A 16493-nucleotide genomic window follows, 5' to 3' on the forward strand; every position below is an offset into this window, starting at 1 on the left:
AAACAAAGAAACTAATTATTTTTCTTTAATGATAAATACATGTATTAAAAGAGCAACAGTGCAATCCTTCTGCACAAAAATATCACTAAAGAATCATTTCAAGTCTGCTGTTTAAATTGCTGCCAGTTAATCCCTTTAGGATTTAACCTTTCCAAACATTCCACATACATGAATTACAGATAGTGCTTGGTGAAAAACAGCTGGATATGGTTATCAGATCTATAAAGCATACTGTATAATTATTTTAACATTTTGTATGTTACTGGTTCCAATCTAATTAGGTCTCTGCATTTCACAAGACAAATCTAGTTCCTGATTTAGGTGTACATCGTGCAAAATTTCTTAAACACATTGTGGCACTTGAACTGTCAATGTTTAAAGTAAGTTTCTTGCATGCAAACTTGAAACATGCAGAACCTGCCCAGACATATTTACAATATTTTGTAGCAGCTGTATTTACTTAGAATATAATTTACCACCTCAAATAAAGTCAAGGTGACAACAATCTCCTTTAATGAAGTTTATTGGTTCAGAAATAATTAAGCCCATTTTTGTGCATGATCCTTTGTAATCTGTGCGCAAAAGCTACACCAATTGTGTAGGTTAAATCAAGTGCTGCTGATCCCTACAGCTTTTCTTTTGTTCCTATTGACAACCACTGTGATGTGTTATATAAGAGCTAATTTTAGCAACTGGAGATGTCTCACCTCTTCTTGGCAGAATTTCCTTAGTGGTTTTACATCATAGCTGAGACTACCCACGTGTAGTGCCATTGTACAGTGTCCTAGTACAAAGCTGTAAAGTATTTAAATCTTATGTAAAATAATCTAGAAAGACAAAACTTTACATCAGTCAACACACAGCCAATTGGAACCAGTTTTTTAAATCATGAAATATCTACTGAACATAAATAATACAGCATTTCCAATAGACATTAATAGGAAATTACTTGTTGCACCTCCTTCAGTAGAAAGGGAAAGAGAGCCCTTTGCAGACATTCAGCTATGAAACTGTCATATAAAATGTCCCATGGTATAGCTGTTTATATTACTTGTGTAAGCAGATCAATCATTAGACACCTCAGTGGAATATTGTCTCTAGACCTTTAGATCAGAAGGTTAATTTTCTTCTTAGTCAAGATCAATGGGATTGACATCTTCCGGTCCTTCTCCATCCAATTCATCTTCGTCTCCTGTACCCATCAGACTGTTCAAAAGGTTACCTGCCAAGTGAATTTGAAGACTATAAAAAAAATTCAATACTTTGCAGACAAAATGTACTTCACCTTGGTTTTAATGCTTTCATCTCAACTTTGCGAACAATCATTTCCCTTTGGATAAAGGTCAAAACTGTATAAAACTGCATAAAATTCAGATGCTTATATTATTAAATCTGTCTCCAATCTGTCAAAAATCATACAACTGCATTTCCGGTTTCAATATTTTTCACTATAAATGTTGGTCTCCAAAATTATTATAGGAACTGCCTATAGAAATTTGTCATGTAGTAATCATGCCCTCCCACCAATCATGGCATTGTAACAATCTGTCTTGCAGTCACAACTCTTCTGGATGCCAAAGACTGAAAGGCTAAATATTATAGGGCCAAGGTATCTTGACAATACTAAACTTCCAAAGGCCACAATCCGGGCTGCTTCTTTGAGCTGGGTGAGATTGTAGTAGTGATGTTCCTGGAATTGAACAGCTGACGACACTCCGATTGGATTTCACTTCTTGTAGGTTGGCTTTGTCTCTTGAAAAGGTTAAGAACCCCAACAGCAGCTTATCAGCTGCCTGACTGACACACACTGTGGTCAGGGCTACCCCAAACGACCAAGGTAAGATTGCCCCCAGTTTTCCAGTTCTTCAATAGAGCCACTGCTGCCCGGACAAAATCCAGACCATACCTGTGTGTTCTCAAAGAGAAAGTTTTTGCAATCTCAGTCAGACTGATTGAGAAGGGATGCAGAAGCTTTGTGATGGGAGGGGATTCCTTTTCCTAGAGTGTTAAAATACACTTTCTGGTAGAGACACAAACCATATTTAATCAGTTCAATAGAGGTTGCACTATCATCATCTTTCCTGGGTCAATAGAATAGTTGGAAGCCTAGTCAACATGCTTAAATTCATCTTGGAGAACATGTACAATCTATAATGGCAATACTATCTATAAATCGGTGATGACCATACCCTCCACTTTAATTTCCAGTATTGATTATCGTGCAAGTTTTGCTTTCTAATTAAAGCTTTAATACATCTCTGAGGTTCTGGGTAAATGCATATATATATAAAAATCACTGATTATTCAACCGAGGCTTTGGTAGTACAGTCAGTGTTCCTAACTGTTCCATAGGTACGTGATAACAACTCTTGAACAGAGTTAATTAGAAAATATTTTTAAAATCATGGAGACATCCTTGCCTATGAATCCAAAGTTGTGTGTTCTAGTCTGATACAAGGACCTGTTGACAAAAAGCCTCTGAGGGAGTGCTGGACTCTCAGAGACTTTGTAAGAGACTGCAGTGGTAGCATTCTTATCCTTGAGCCAGAAAATCCAGGTTCAAGTCCCACATCTCTCAGAGATGTGTCGTAACATATCAGAACAAGGTTGATTAAAAAAAAACACGATGGAGGACTAGGTGGTGCAGGGCAATGTCTCCCACCTCTCAAGTCACACCTACTCCAGAGGTGCTTAACAATGTTATTAAATAGGTTGATTAATAATACTTATGAATGCCAGAATAAGTCCTCACCCCACTTCAGCAGAATTTTAACTGGCTACTGGTACCCGATACTTTAAAGCTTTTTGAAATTTAAGGCTTTTATTGTTCCATCAAATGCTATTTAAAGGGTCAAATTGCAATCATTGGCCATCTAATTAAATATCATCTAGGTTTCTGATGGCATGGTGACACAGTGGTTACCAGTATTGCCTCACTGTGCTAGGGACTCGGGTTCAATTCCAGCCTTGGATGACTATCTGCACGTCCTTCCAGTGTCTGCATGGGTTTCTGCCAGATGCTCCAGTTCCCTCACACAGCCCTAAAGATGTGCAGGTTAGGTGAATTAACCATGGTAAATGCAGGGGTGGGTTTGAGTGGAATGCTGTTCTGATGGTCAGTGCAGATTCAATGGGCACCATGGCCTCTTTCCACTCTATAGGGACAAAATGATATCAAAAATGATGATGTATTTAATTTATATTAAACAAATATTACCATTTTTCAGCTTTGGAATGCTTTAACTATTGTTGGTAATTAGTTCTTCAAACTCTCCAAAGTGTGTGTATACATTTCCAATTCAGTATTGATGGGAAGGAACTTGAGCTGTGCAATGACATTCATTTGCCAACCAACACTTGAAGGAAAAGCAAAGCGTTTTTGATAGAGCTGGTCGTACATCAGTCTTGTTTAATGCTGTACTATGTATAAACTGAAAGCTGTGTCAAAGCTGATTTATCAAATGATCCACAGTTAGCTGGTCCTCCAAGATCTCTTTCAGTCCAACTAACCTAAATTTAGCAGAGATTCTCCTCTCCATGTTTCTGAACATTTAGACTGAGTGCGATTTTTTTCCACAGCCGGTTCATTACAGTTGAACGATAACACATGAATAATTCTTAAATATAACGGTCGTTCAAGTATTGTCATAATGCCTTGACCAGTCCCATTCCTTGATTATCCACTTCTCTCGTCATCCTCCCACCAAAACAACAGTCAACTGTGCAATGTGAGACAGCTATAAGAATACCATCAGTACGTAGAAAACTAAGTATAAATTAGTAAACTTTTTGAAGCACAAACACATGACAGATGCTGTGTTACACTTGACAGCGAAAGAGGCCTGATATACCATCGTGGTAAAATTCATAGACAAATTTTTAAAAAGCATCTATGGGATGCGAGCACAACTGGCTGCCTGGCATTTAGTATCCATCCCTAATTGCCCTGGAACTGTGTAGTTTGATTGGTCATTTCTGAGGGCAGTCAAAAGTCACACTGCTGTGGGTCTGGAGGGATCGGGGATTTAGGCCAAATCAGATAAAGAGAGTAGATATCTTTCCTTAAAAGATATTAGTGAACCAGATGGATTTTCTCAATTGACAGTGGATAGAGGTCACTATTAGGTAAGCTTTTAATTCCAGTTATTGGTTAACTTTTCACCTCACAACCACTTCTATCTCTGGCTGAATCATCTGTTTTGCAACTTCACTCCCATGACAAGGTTGCTGACTTCCACCATAGGGAAATCACTAATCACAAATTGTGTTTCAAACTATTAATAAAATTATTTTCCAAGCATTTGTCACCTCCATACTTAACAATTCCAATGCTTGGCTGGCTGGTCTCTCAAGCTCCACCCTTCGTAAATGTGAGGTCATCCAAAGCTCTTTCATCCCTATCCTATCTTGCACTTAACATACACCTCTGTGCTTCTCTGTTAAATTGGCTCCAGCCCTATAATTCTCCTAAAATCTCCATTTCTGGCCTCTTACGCATCCCAAAAATTAATGTGATTTTCTTTTGGTGCCATGTCTTCAGCTATCTAGTTCTGGTATTCACTCTCCGATCTCTGTACTACATAAATGAAATTCTAGCATAGGAATAATGCGGACAACAAAACATAAAAACAAACGCCTGACTTATTGCACTGTGGATAAGTTGATAAAATTATTTATTCTTGACAAATGACAGTTCAATGGAAATACAACTTCGCCATTTAATGTTTTTAAGTTAATAGTTAGTTAAACCTGATCAATTCAAGATACACTCTCCTATCTAAAACGCTTAAGTCAGGCATTTTCTTCATTAGTGCTATTGCCAATGGATTCAATAGTGCAATTCCTCTATCACAATGCCAGCAGCGTATACTATGTGTAGGTTGCAAAGTTGCATGTCACCAATCTTAGATCAAGAGTATTTCTCTTTGTAGAGATCTCGACTATTCAGAAATATTCTTCGATACACGGTGACGTCCTCCATGTTTCTCCCAAAACTATTCACAATCTTAATTTGAAATTGAACTAGCACTGCTCCTTCACCTTTGCTGCATTAATATTCCTGAGCTAACATGTTTGTAGAAACACTATCATCACAAGGCTGCAGCAGTTCAAGAAACAGCCCATTATCAGTTGCTCAGTGTAACTAGGATGGGGAATAAATATGGACTTTACAGTATCACCTACATCTGAAGAACCATAAGACCATAAGATGTAGGAGCAGTATTAGGCCATCCAGCCCATCAAGTCTGCTCCACCATTCGATCATGGCTGATATATGTTTCTCAACCCCAGTATCGTCTTCTCCCCCTAATCCTTGATTCCTGTACTAATCAAGAACTTATTTATCTCTGTCTTAAATACTCAATAACTTGGTCTCCACAGCCCTCTATGGCAATGAATTCCACAGATTTACTACCCTCTAGCTGAAAACATTCTGCTTCATCATTTCTAAGAACAAAGAGATCATTTTAAAAATTATTGAGACTACAAGAAGTTACAGCGGATCAAAATTGTTTAAGTCTCCTCTAGTTGGGGGATTTGTAGGCTCTTCAATCTCAATAACAACAACAACTGGTGTCCTTTCAGCCCCTTAAGCCTGTTCCAGTATTCAATGAGATCTTGGCTGATCTTTACCCTGAACCTCACTTGCCTGTCATTTACCTTTATTAACAAAAATCTATCTATGTTAATCTAAAAAATTTCAACTAACTCAACATCCACAGCTAAAACAGAGATTTTCAATACATGAATGGAATGAAAATGCTTCCTAATTTAAAGTATAAATGATCCAGTTCTAACTTTAGCAATGTATTTTGTTGTTTGGACTGGCCAACCAGAAAAAAAATTCATTATGTCTACTCTATCAAATTCCTTTAATCATTTTAAAAATAGTGAGTAGATCATGCTTTGAACTTTTAAATTCAAAGGAATAAAACCTAATTGGATGGAATTGATAACTCAAACCCTTTATAATCCTCAGGAAACAGTGCTACACAATGACTGATACAAAAAGAAAAATAAATCACACTGATGCAATACTGAGATTAAACTGCTGGGAACAGATGAACGTTGAATTCCATCTAACCTGTTGATGTTTGATGCTAAACGTATCCCTGAAATGCAAATAGATAATAATTGCCTAAGTCCTTAATGAGCACGAAAATCAGAAACTATATCTTCTGAAATGGCTAATTTTTGAGCAGAATATCCCTAATGCAGATATGCAGATAAGCTTTGTTTCCTAAACTTCTCGGTCTACATTTTAGTTACTAAAGTAGTAGCTGTCCATACAAATATTAGAAATAATTGGGGTAAACACCACTTAAGGAAATGAATCACATAGTTTATAAATGGTTCCATGCTTAGCTTACCTAATAATCCCCCATATGAAGATGTCTGTCTTGGTGCAACTCCAAAGAAGATCTGACCTATTCGATCGAGATACTAAGATGAAAAAATTACAAAATTAAAAAGTTAAGCCATAATCTGATGGACAAGGAAAGAAAACAAAAACCATGAAGCAATCACGAACTTTTCAGACAGATGGGTTTCTCTGAAATGAACCCACTCTCAAGTCTATTATGGTAATGGTCTCATAATGGTTAAAGTAACATTCGTATTAACACAAACATAATTTTCACATACGCATTTTGATTCGGTATCAAGGATTTCCCAAACATCACTGTATGGAACTTTGGACAATAAAAATAATTGAATTAGATTATGAAAACCAGAGCAATGCATTTTAAAAGTGCTATGCATTGGTCTTCTGGAAATAATGTTTAACACAAAATGTTTTTGATAATCTAAACTAACAACATTATCATTTAGACCATGTTCACTTGCAGCTATTCATAATTTATATGTTGCATGAATATAAAGAAAGTTGCATAATGTATTGCTGCAACAAAAGGCCAGTGAAAGCCATACTTCAGTTTTTTTGGGGTAGTAAAATCTTTTCTATCATCATGAAATTAATCCATCCATAGGACTCTCTGAATGTCATACCTCTCATCTATAATTATGTCAAACTTAATGCATAACTACATTTAAAGCTTTTCACAACCACTCAGTCTCAATGGCATTTTTAATTTCTGCTGAGTTGTTTTTAAACTTGAGTTAATTCACCACCGTCTCTCTCTCTCTCTCTGTGCTCCCCAACGCAGTTTCCATAACTCATTGGAAAACTCAATATAATTTATTCTCGTGGCTTCATTTATGTCTACAATTCCACATAACTGAATAACTGAGTATGACAAAATCATTCTAAAGTTACCTTTTTTATCTGTAATAAAATAAAGGTGAAGTGATGTAAATTTGTCTTGTGCAATCTAAAATGATTTATTCACTCAAATATCGTTATGAAAAAATTACACTGTCAGCTTATCAACTTATATGTACAGACGTTTAAACCATTAAGGCAAATAATAGAGAAATGAATAACTACAGGAAAATGTTTTATTAGAGTCATCACAAGTTGTAGGAAATCAATAAAATAAATTTAGTATAGTTAACTCATTACTGCCTTTTATCAATCAATTGCTCAATTAGAAGGAAAGGCTTCCTCCTTGATCACTGCATGAGAAAACATTAAACACAACATACAGAAATCTTCCCAATGGCGTTCTTAAAGTTAGTCTTGGCCACAATACTGAATTAGCAAAATAACAACGCTTGGGCAATACTTTCAGGCTAGAAGGAGCTTCTATGAGATATTTGCTGAAAATTCCCATGTATCAATTATCACTAGTTGTATTAAAACTTACTTACCACCTTACAGTCCTCATTCAAATAGAGTGACTCCTCCATACGCAAATGGGTATTTGCTTCCCTTTGCTGCCTGAAATGTGTGAAATGGGAGAAAGAGGAAATAAGGCCTTCCTAATCCTCTTCATTGTGCCTTTCACCACATTGATATTGTGGTCCAACTTTCAATTTTATCAGTTCTGGGACTTCAGGTAACTTGCAACGGCAGGTGGATTTCAGCCTGTCATACCTATGCCAGCTCTTCAACAACGCTATCCATTTCCACTCGCCTGCTATTTCCTCAGTGCTACAAATGTTTCCTTATTAGGTGTGTGTCCAATTCCCTTTGAAAGTTACTGATGAAGCTACTACCACTATCTTTTCAGACAGCACATTCCAGATCCTGATATGCTGTGTGAAAACGTTTGCAAGACCTATATATCACTGGGTAAGCTAACAATCTTCTTCAATCATTTCTCTACTCACCAAACATAAATTCATACTGAAAGTAGATCCCCCACAAAACAGGATGGTGAAATAAGGAAAAACCAGAAACAAATAAGCTCCTGCATGTGGAGAAGTACTGGCCTGTAATTAGTGGAGACAGCAAAATGGAATTAAAAAAAACCAAATCACAAAAGCAATCTGTTCCTTGATCTTCTCCTTTGCTTTATGAAATTCAGTAGCTGATAGATTTAAATGGAAATGAGATCATTTTCTTGCCCTATAGCTCAAAAGTACAGCTGTCCTTTAAAGCTTATATTTATTCCAGCTACAGGTACAGTTCAATTTTGTTCTGCCCACACATCTTTGCCACCTCATTTGGAAACACCAGAGCAATGCAAAAGGGTGTCCATCGCATGCCTTCAATTTTGGCCTTTGCATTATGGCCATAAATAGCCATAAACTTAGGAAAGGTGGACCCATGTACCCCTCAATTAATTGCTTGCATGTTATGACTAACACATTTTGAGAATGGCATTAATTTAATGAAAATTTAGTGCAAGCGATGAGAATTAAAAAGGATTTGTAAATGTAACTGACCTTGAGATTTTAAAAATAGAAACTTAATGTCATGATGTCCATTACGCAGTGTTTTAGAAAGACCCCCTTGTTCCGTACTGCACTGTCTTAGTTTGGAAATTCTAAAACAATGGTGCATTTCTGGACACAAATGATGAAGTGGTATCCTTAGATATTGTAGTTGAGTAAGGTAGAGTTTTTCTGATAAAGAGGTCAAGCTGTATTTATCATTATAAATTCTTGGGTTCTTCTTTGAAGCAAACTTGTGTAACAAAATAAAATGCTGCATGGCTCAAAGAAAATTACATTACGCATGTAATAATTTCACTAAAGCATGGAAAAACTAACAGTATAAGGAGGATCAGGGATGCCTGATTTTCTCTTTTCTCTTCAGGCATACCATAGGAGGCAAACTTCCATTTGTGAGGGGATAAGTCCTGAGTAGGAGATAAGAACATCATCCCAAAAGTATACATGCAAGCAAGCAAACAAACTGTCCAAAAACTGCCTTTGAATTTGTTGCTGAATTCAGCAACCACATCATAGTCTTCATGATGGCGAACAAATTGGTAAATTCTTCCACTTTGGTGTCACAAATGACATTAAATTGTGGAGAGAAGTAGATTAGATTCCCTATAGTATGGAAACAGGCCCTTCGGCCCAACAAGTCCACACCGACCCTCTGAAGAGTAACCCACCCAGACATATTCCCTGACCCTATATTTACCCCGACTAATGCACCTAACATTATGAGCAATTTAGTATGGCCAATTCACCTGACCTGCATATCTTTGGATTGTGGGAGGAAACCGGAGCATCCAGAGGAAACCCACGCAGACATAGCGAGAATGTGATTTTTTTTAAATCTCTGAAACTGATCATTTATATGATGATGTACAGAAGTATTCTTTCACTGTTCTTCTCTCAAAGCACTTTCTGAAGTGACTCTTTGTAGTGTTCTTAAAGTTGTGAAAAGCTCAGATTGGTTGTACATTTTCCTCTATATTTACATTCAGATACTTCATAGAGAACAATTTTGAATGTGAATCTTGGGTCCAACCCACAGAAATAAATGCAGCTGAACAGTAACTCACCTCAATGTACATTGGATCTCTTTTTAAAGATGGCTGATACTGTTCACATAACACTGTAAAAACAGTTAGTTTCCCCCTTCAGCAAAAAAAACACACAACAATTAAGGCATTGGATAAGTTTTAGCATTTTAAGAAAACAATCATTTTTATAGTAAAACAAAACTTACCCTTCAACAGCAAGTAATAAGAACCAAATAAAGTTTAACAAGGGCTGTAAAAATGGAGGCCCCTTTTCTATAGAGGGATGCTTTTCTGTGTAAGTTGTGAAGACCAGTGATGCAGTGTTTTTATTTTTTAAGCAAAGAAATCTGAAAAAAAAATTAAGAATACTCAAATGACATTTTTGAACAGCTGTAATAACTTTATAACAAACTAAAGGAAACTGAAAAAGTATAACACACAGACTCAGACAGCATATCATTTCATGCAGTGTCAGTATTCAGTTGGTGGTCAGTAACCAAGCACAAACATCAAGACAGATACTCCAGAGATATACTGAAGGAAAGCTGCAATGTTGAAAGTACCATCTTTCAAATGAGATGCTAAAACATAGCCCCTTACAACCCCTCAGGTGGACTCAAAAATCCCATGACATTATTAAGAAAAGCAGGTGGTTAACCCGCAGCATTCAGGTCAATACCTCTCAAAAGCATGGCCTATTCCTAATGATACACCCTAAACATAAAACAAATTTCATTCAAATTCATTCACTTGCTTTCTGAGATACCTTGTTTACAGGCAAACAGGGCAAAAGAAAAGGCGACCAGCTACTTTCAGCAGCCATAATTTAATGTGCAGTATGGAGAGCATCTCCATCTCAGAACAAATGAAAATACATTGGGAATGCATAAATCACAAAGCACACATTTGTCAAAACTGTTTAGAATACAATTTTGAGACCTAACTTTCTGTGAGAAAAGATCAATGGAATAACTTTCTCTTCAAAATTTCAGACAATGAGGATAAATAGTCTCTCTGCATTCATAGTTCTATTATTATTGATTTTTTTTTCAATGTGACACTCGAAATAAATAATAGAGCATTATTAACTACATGAGCTTGAAAACAACATTGAAAAGCTTGTCCCCATTTTCCCTGGTCCTCTCTGGAATATGTCAATTATCACGTGGGCATTGCTCAATGACACCAACTAAAATGGAATCAAATTACTTTTTTTATTAATTTTTGTAGAAGAACCTCTTTATTGTTTTGCTGTTTTATAAACTGTACTGGCAAAAGCCCAAGTAAAAGTACAAACAGTTGCAGTATGTTTACTTTTCTACATACTTCTTTCCAAACTGTAAGCTTTAATTAAAACCAGGCCACTTGAGCAAAGAATTTCAAATGAATTATATATTTGTTTCTTGCTATATTTCTAGAAAAACCATTAAAAGTCTTTAGTTTTGCTGAAGACAGCATGCTCATGAAACTTTTCATCTTGCACTAAGACATCAATCTTCAAAAGAAATATTTTATATTGCATGAGAAGAAGGGCTCTGTTTGGTTGACAAGTGGACTGATTGGTCAAGGTGCTACTATGGAGATGTCACCACAGAACAACTATCATCCATGCTTTTGCTTAAATTCTTTTCTGAACGTCTGAGTCTAAAAGCATTTTATTGAATTAATCAGTCTAAATATATTTGGTGAATGCCTTTTTAAAACTCCAAAACACTCAATTTCGAAAGTGTACGAAGGTCATTGATTACATAATGCTCCACGTCTATATGTATTTTGTTTTGCTGCTTCCCTGCTTCCAAATGCCAAGTTAAAAAACTAAAGTAGTTAGCCCAATTATGGAGTACAGTAACTACGTGTTGTTTCAATCTCTCTTGTGCATCTGGTTCAAACCTAAAGCTTGCAATTGGCTAGTATTTTTAGCTTGGCGTACCACTACAAATGGCCTTGAAAATGGTTAACTCTCAACAGAAACCAAGATACATCAGATTAAGTTTATATTATTTAATAATTTAAATCTAACTAACTATCTGGAAGTATTATTATAGTATAAGGAGAACAGTCTATCGACTGAACACATTTGTATCTTGTTTACAAAATACTTACTGTAAGACTGCCTGAGCCACAAACATGTCCACTTCATTCCGGTAACCTTTTGATGCAGAATATTCTACTAACATATTTGCACAACCCTCCCCATCTGCTGAATGAAGGAAGTGATACCGAGATTCACTATAGTTTTGTTCTGGAAAGAGATGCAAAATCATTGTATGTAAGCAATTTACCAGTACTGATAAGATGAACTGAAGATCTCCTTCTGTGTCATCAATTTTCTATGTATCTATCTGAAAGATGTCTGACTGACTCTCTAAGCACATTATGAATTAGGAATCTAGTCAAATCATTAAACACATCAACTCAACCAGAACTATATTTTGCCAATAAAAGAGATGGCAGACAATTTTAACTTTACCTTGATAGTAAACATATACTCTTAAATTGAATTTAATAGAAACAGTTCTAGGAACTTCAAAAATTCTTAACTATTGTTTCTCTTTTCAATGTACAATGACCAGCTGTGGAAGCAAAACTGAAATATAGATTGTTACAAAAAGGAGACAGCCAAACCAAATCAGACTTACTGTCTGTATTCATAACACAGTATAATTACAACCTGCAGAGTCCCTTAAAATTAACCCCAATATTTCCTAACCAGATTTTCGAATAACCAATCCTACTGACTACTAATACATGATACCAGACAATGGTTTGTACCTTAAATCTAAAAACTTAGAAATTTATTAACAATATAACAACTTTAGCACAGTAAATTCAACAACAAAGTAATCTAATTGGTCTTTGCACTCAGTCCCTTTCACATAGACAGACAAACAAAAAAGAGTTGAGGGATTACTAAAAGAAAAACTGGCCAGTTTACTTATGTGGTTTTCATTATGCACTGTTCCAGGGCATATATTATGGGTTTCTTGGTTGATTTTCTGAACACGTTGATCATGGTCACTTTTACAGTTCACAGAAATAAAGCCAGTAATACTTATAACTCAAGTGTTTTATTCTCTGAGCGTCCAAGAGCTGGTAAGAGAGTTTAGGGGAGGGAGCTTTTAAGTCTTCATGCTGTAGCATCAACAACCAGATTCCTTTTTTCTAGAAAACATAGTCCCAAACCAAGTCAAACCCTGACCACTTTCTGACAGACTGTCTATCTCCATTTCCTCCACAATGTCCCAGTTACCATTTAACATTTGCTATCTGCTTGAGTATAAATTCTTTTCCAGAGTTTCTAGAACTAATTCCCTGGTACTGACCTCATTAACAGCCAACTTTTACAATCTGGTTAAACATAATGCTCTTGCTCAGTGATGAAGTGTTAGAAGAATATTTTGACCAGGAATCTACCTTCAATTAACTTCCACACCTGGACTCAAATAAATAAAAAAGTGCTCTGCTTTCGATTTAATATAAAGTGTTACCCACAGTCCAAAAGTTATTTTTAGCTCACTGTTCCCAGTTCACAGCTTCAAACTAAAATTCATAAAATAAAATTCATAAAATATCAACAAGGGTTCTAACAATACTACTACTATTTTTTGTGAAGGGTGGTGCATGCAGCATGCACCTTCTTAAAACAGTAAAGACTAAAGATTGAATTTATCATCGAGTGCTTCGGGCCAATCAGGTTATAATTTTCAAAGCTAGCTTCCCATTGGTTTGGAGGTATTCGCCCTTGCTATGAAATGTAAGCAGTATGTAACAGATGTGTTCAAGCTGCCAGTGTTTGGACATCAGATGATAACGTGGCTCAAGTCACCTTAAACAACTGCAGATCATTGTAAAAGTGGCATAACTGCAACTTGTATAGTGGCTTTGGCTATCATGGTCCTTACCTTTCCATAGCGTGACTGCCAACAGTTGATGTAACTTTGGGTGTCCGAGTTTTGCTGAACCTCCACTAGACCACTTCAGTGCTCTGGATACAAATGCTGCTCTTTCAGGTGAGTTTGGATCCATTAGACTGAAAAGTTTACCAAGACTTTCTGAAAAACATGAAATGTTGACCCCATTTTGTAACCATTTTACAAAATTCTGCAGGGTATCTGGAATTGCAACATGTCAAAATTAGTGCTTAACATAAATAACACCTTAACAAATAAATCATCAACCTTTAAAGGAGGAAAGGTGGTTATGCATGTGATTGAAAATGGGAGAATTTAAAGCCATTCAAAAACTAATTAGGTTACTTTGTGGAAATGAAGAAAAAAGATATTTTTCCAACTTCAACAAGAGGCTTGGCAACACATTCATTATCCATGTAAAATATGGAAATAAACAACTTCAAAGACTTTGGAAAATGGCACAGTGAAGTGCTTCTACAGCCAAATTAATTTGTATTATACTAATCCAGCTATTCATTTGGAGAAAGTAACAAAAACTATGATTTTTTAAAAAATATTGTTTACATTATAACTGATATGAAAATAGGATAACTATCTAGAGATTGTTTTAATGTAATTGGAGTGGGCACACTAGGGCATTGACTCTGCTAGAATCTGAAGAGCACAAGCAAAACAGGAGGAGACTTTAACTACCTAAACATTAATGGGCATAGTTTTAGTGTGCTTGGTAAAGAGGAAACATAATACTTAAAATTGCATTCAAGAGAACATGTGTGGAGAAAGCCAAAAATGAGACACAGCAGTTTTGGAGCCAACATTTGGAAATCAGCCTGAGCAGTTAGGAAGCGCATCTATCAGGAAATATTTTGGAGATAGTGACCATAAATCAGTTAGATATAGGATAGTGATAGAGAAGAATAAGGGTGTACTGGGAATAAAAATTCTAAACTGGAGAAATACCAATTTTACTAAAATAAGGTATAATTTGTTGCAAGTAGACTGGGAATAGATACCTCCAGATAAAACTGTGTCAAAGCAGTGGAAAGGATTCAAGCAAGACTATATGAGATTACAGGGCAAATATGCTTCCATAAAGACAAACGGTGGAACTAAAACCAGAAACCTAGGTATCACGAAATATAAAGATTAGGATTTAAAGAGAATCTTACAGCAGATATCAACGGCTCAATAGGTCACAGACTGTGGAGAAGTATAAAAAGTGCAAAGGGTTACTTAAAAAGAAAGCAGAAAAGAAAATAGAGTGCATGAGAAAGCATTGGAGGGTGGAATGGAGGAAAAGCCAAAGGGCCTTTAAAAATATATAAAGAGCATGAGAATAAAAGAAGAGACAGTAGGACCCTGAAACATGCACAATTCTCAATTAATACTTTGCATCAGAATCTCAACTGGACTGCTGCAGATATAAACATCAGGTTGGAGGACTATGAAATATTCAAAGAAATTGAGTATGTGTGTGGGGAGGTACAAGAGGGCATATCAGCCTTAAAAGTTGATACATTTGCAGGCTTGGATCAGATGTATCCCAGGCTGTTGAGGGAGGAAGGAAAAAGATATCGGTGCTCTGGCAGTAATTTTCAAATAGTTTTTGTGTCCTCAGGAATGGCACCAGAGGACTGGGAGATTACTAACATTGCCCCATTATTAGAAAATAGAGGAAGGGACAACTGAGAAATTACAGGCCAGTCAATCCAACCTTGGTAGTAATTATTAGAAAGAATTGTGAGGGACAGAATATATTTGCACTGAGAGAGACAGGGATTAAAACAGGGATAGTCAGCATTGATGTGTTTGACAAATTTGATTAAATTATTTGAGGAAGTAAACAGGTGGGAGTAATCTATTTGATAGGTTATACCTGAACTTCAGCAAGATTTTTATAAGGTTCCTCATGGTTGATTGGTTAAGAAAGCAAAAATGCATGGCATCCGAGGCAAAGTAGCACATTAGATCCAAAGTTAACTGAAAGGCAGGAAGTAGAGGATAATGGCAGAGGGATATTTCTATGACTGAATGTCTGTTTTCACTGGGATTCCAGAGTGCTCAGTGCTGGGTTCTTCTTGTTTGTCATGTATATTAAATGATCTGGACTTAAAAGTAGGATGTATGATCAAGAAGTTTGCTGATGATATGAAAATTAGTAAGATGGCATGTAGTGAAGATAGGCATAAAATGCAGAAAGATATCAATGAACAGCCAACTGGACACAGCAGGGGCAAATGGAATTCAACCGAGAAAAGTGAGGTAATTCACTCGGGAGCTGACAAAGCAAGGGATTGTACAATGAGTATAGGTTGTTCTGCTATGACATGACAGATTTGTTTTTCTGCAACCACGCGCTATAGAAAATCACACCATGGAAAACCACAATAGAAAGCTGCACTGTAGGAGATCGCTTATAGAGAATCGCTATACCCATTCAGTAGAAAGCTTGCGTTATCTAAACAACGTTCTCAATTCGTTGATTGTATTATAGCCAGTTTGTGCTGATGAAACATGCATCATAGCAGGGCGACCTATAGTAAGACACTGGAAAGATCAGAGGTACTCGGTGTGCATATACATAGATCTCTGAAGATAGCAGGACAGATCATACAGTCATTTGGCACAGAAACAGACCCTTCAGTCCAAACAGTCCATGCTGACCATAATCCTAAACTCAACTAGTCCTACCTGCCTCCGCTTTGGCCCATAATTGCCCCTCCCATCTTTTCTAAATTGTTCTCCTCTCACCTTAAAA

General features: G+C 36.4%; 1 protein-coding gene across 1 annotated transcript in view; it reads right to left on the minus strand.

Moving 5' to 3' along the window:
• Window positions 1–507: 507 nt before the first annotated feature.
• Window positions 508–16493, minus strand: part of get4 (guided entry of tail-anchored proteins factor 4) — a 45680-nt gene continuing 29694 nt past the window's right edge. Inside the window, exons 4-9 of the mRNA XM_060840188.1 lie at window positions 13727–13876; window positions 11928–12066; window positions 10031–10171; window positions 9864–9939; window positions 6372–6444; window positions 508–1222 (exon numbers count right to left, since the gene is read on the minus strand). Coding sequence (XP_060696171.1) covers window positions 1131–1222; window positions 6372–6444; window positions 9864–9939; window positions 10031–10171; window positions 11928–12066; window positions 13727–13876 — 671 coding nt within the window. The 3' untranslated portion in view covers window positions 508–1130. The remainder of the gene's footprint in view (window positions 1223–6371; window positions 6445–9863; window positions 9940–10030; window positions 10172–11927; window positions 12067–13726; window positions 13877–16493) is intronic.

This window comes from Hemiscyllium ocellatum, chromosome 20 (genome assembly GCF_020745735.1).
Source record: "Hemiscyllium ocellatum isolate sHemOce1 chromosome 20, sHemOce1.pat.X.cur, whole genome shotgun sequence".
NCBI lineage: Eukaryota > Metazoa > Chordata > Chondrichthyes > Orectolobiformes > Hemiscylliidae > Hemiscyllium > Hemiscyllium ocellatum.